Here is a 2,775-nt window from a genome sequence, read left to right on the forward strand (position 1 = left end):
CAACTGCACTTACAATCTTCAACTCAGCCACCTCTGACTGGAGTCGCGGTGCAGCCCAAATCAGCGTAGACACTGCTTCTGCCAGGCCTGAGTCCAGCTCCCTGAGAAAAACAGCAGACAACCCTGTCTCCACACCAAGCACAGTCCTTGCTGCCCTCCATCTACTTAGCCTGAAGGCCCCAACCCCAATACTGGGCTCCAGAGTCTTCCCTGTCTGGAGGTCCTAGGACACAGAGACCAAGAAGTGCCCTTCTGTATCCCAGGGCTGCGCCCTGCTGGATCCTTCCCTGCGCCCAGGGGCATGGATCCTCTCCCACAGCCCACCCTCCAGGCCAGAGCTTACTTCATGGACTGGATCAAGCCAAAGCGGGCTAGCAGCAGATCGCAGTACAGCTCCAGGATCTCCATGGCCTCCACAAGGTAATCTTCACGGATGATGTGCTCCACACGAATCCTGGCACGCTCATCTTTTCCGGCTGCCAGATAATCTGCGATCTCCTTCCTCGCCTTCTGGGCCAGCTCAGCTACAGTGCACAATCCCACAGCCGGTCACTGCGCTGGCAGGGCTGCCTCTGCCCACAGACCCATCAAGCATCTGCCACCTTCACCATCTCTGCAGTGCCATGGTGGAGCCCTCCTGCCTAGGTCCTAGCTCACTAACTCACAGGAAAAGGGAGAGTGGGCTTTGAGCTGCCACAAACACCCCTACACCTTCAGCTTCCCTGCAGAGCCAACCAGAGCCATGCATCTCATCTGTGGCAGGGCAGGGCAGCACAGGTGGGGAAAGCCTCCCACAGCACCCAGGAAGATCCCCACTATGCCATGGGCACACGAGGCCCAGGAAAGACCCCTCCAGGGCAAACTGGCACATCCCTGCACACAGGGCCCACAGCCACCACCCCACGCACCCCATCAATCGCACTGCGACACCCACCCAGAAGAAGGAGAGGGGCTGGGCTGCAGCCAGACAGCTCCTCTGGGTGCTCACACAGCAGGGCAGGCTGCAAGGCCTGGGCTCAGCATGGGAGAGCAAAAGGCTACTCCACACTTTTCACTCCCATGAAAAGGCTCCAAGAGCTCCTGGGCCACATCTGCCCCTCAGGTACTCACTCTTCTTTTTCTCCAGCAGCTTGAGGCGATTGATGACGAGGCGCAGGTTGACTCGCAGGCGCTCAGCCTTGAACCCAGAGCCCAACATGATAAACGCTTTCTGTGGGAAAAGAGGCAAGGGCTGCTGTAACCAGGAGCTGCTGGTCACGCCAGAAGACACCAGTCAGTTTCATTTCAGGTAACAATATTGGATTTCTCCAAACAAACAGGTACAGGCCTGCCAATCCTCAGCCTGGTTATTTACCTTCCTACTTTACAACCCTGCACCGAACCAATGCCAACAGGAAACAGAAACTTCCTGGATATCCCCATTCTGACAGACTGACTCTTGAACCCAGAAACAGATGCAAGATGATAAAAAATTGGGATTACTCCATAAATAGGAACAGGATTAGAAAACACACCCTAAACCAAGAAGTTAAAGGCCTGGGTCTATTTAACCTAGCCAGGTGACACTAGCCACTGATGTGAACACCAGAGTTCAGTGAAGTTCTAAGAACATCAGACAAACATCTGCCAGCAGGGCTCTAGGAAAACACGCCTGTGCCTCAGTTCAGCAAGCTGAGCTTCCCAAGATGGGATCCTGAGGGTCCCTTCAGCCCCAGATTTCTAAGAAGCCCAAGTGCAGCCCCCTCTCAGATTTCACAGTAGACAGCAGCATTGCTGGAAGATGTGCTCTCCTCCCCTTGCTTTGAAAGGTGAGGGAAGTAAACCAGCACCTCGAGATGCCACCTGTGACAACATCACACAGTCAGACCCTGTGTTACTTCACTGATAAAACCACATTTTTTAAGAAACCTGAAAGTCAACTTCAAAAACCAAGACAACCCCTGTCCTATTAATATGCAAGTCATAAAGCGGCTGTACTACTAACCCCTGGGCTGTGCAAACTAAGGCTGTAACAGCTCTGTCATCAGAAGGAAAAAGTTGCCGTTCCCCACATTCCCCACGCTCTGGAAGCTCTCCAGTCTCTCATGAGCCAGTGCAACTCATCAGTCCTACAGAAAACTACCTCAGAAGATGCTTTATTATGCCTTTTTGTTATGCCAAGAAACGCTCATTAAAAAATCCTTTCTTAAGAGCTGTCACATAGAAAGGCCTTGGCTTGTACCTGAAGCACACATCGGAACAGACTTTCGGACAGTTTGTGTCCAACTAGTGATTTACACACTATTTTTTACTATCTAGAGTACATACAGTTTATTTAGTCGATCTGTTCATGCATCAATAGTTATTTCAATGATGCACAGAACCAACCAAGCTCAAAAAACGTTGCTAAAGAAATATATACACACGATAGAACTCTGATACCATAAAATATGCAAGTTCTGCCCTTCTGTAACTGGAACATACTCCCACAAGACCAAAATAACTTTATAGGGCTGCAAGAAACACTCCCAGTACGAGCCGCAGTGTCGCTGTAAAAGTATCTATTAAATAACTATCTATTAAATAACTACCGACAACCTGTTTCAACAGACGAGCTCAAAACACAGCCGCTGAGCAGCAGCCAGCTCCCAGCCATTCTTTCGCAAACATCCCACCGTCGGAGTAAGAAGTTTTGTTACCCCCGCTCCGTCGCGGAAAGGCTGATCCGACCACTCCTACCCCTCCCGCAGGGCTGCTGCTCTGCCAGCCCCACGCCAGCCCCTCCTCGCACGGCCA

General features: G+C 51.6%; 1 protein-coding gene across 2 annotated transcripts in view; it reads right to left on the bottom strand.

Moving 5' to 3' along the window:
- IST1 (increased sodium tolerance 1 homolog (yeast)) overlaps window positions 1–1,205 on the bottom strand; it is a 5,884-nt gene extending 4,679 nt beyond the window's left edge. For both annotated transcript variants that reach the window (XM_010187436.1, XM_010187437.1), the window contains exons 1-3: window positions 1,111–1,205; window positions 344–524; window positions 14–101 (exon numbers count right to left, since the gene is read on the bottom strand). In XM_010187436.1, coding sequence (XP_010185738.1) covers window positions 14–101; window positions 344–524; window positions 1,111–1,198 — 357 coding nt within the window. In that variant the 5' untranslated portion in view covers window positions 1,199–1,205. The remainder of the gene's footprint in view (window positions 1–13; window positions 102–343; window positions 525–1,110) is intronic.
- Between the last annotated feature and the right edge of the window lie 1,570 nt (window positions 1,206–2,775).

The sequence above is a fragment of the Mesitornis unicolor genome, unplaced genomic scaffold, assembly GCF_000695765.1.
Source record: "Mesitornis unicolor isolate BGI_N332 unplaced genomic scaffold, ASM69576v1 scaffold27046, whole genome shotgun sequence".
NCBI classification, from domain to species: domain Eukaryota; kingdom Metazoa; phylum Chordata; class Aves; order Mesitornithiformes; family Mesitornithidae; genus Mesitornis; species Mesitornis unicolor.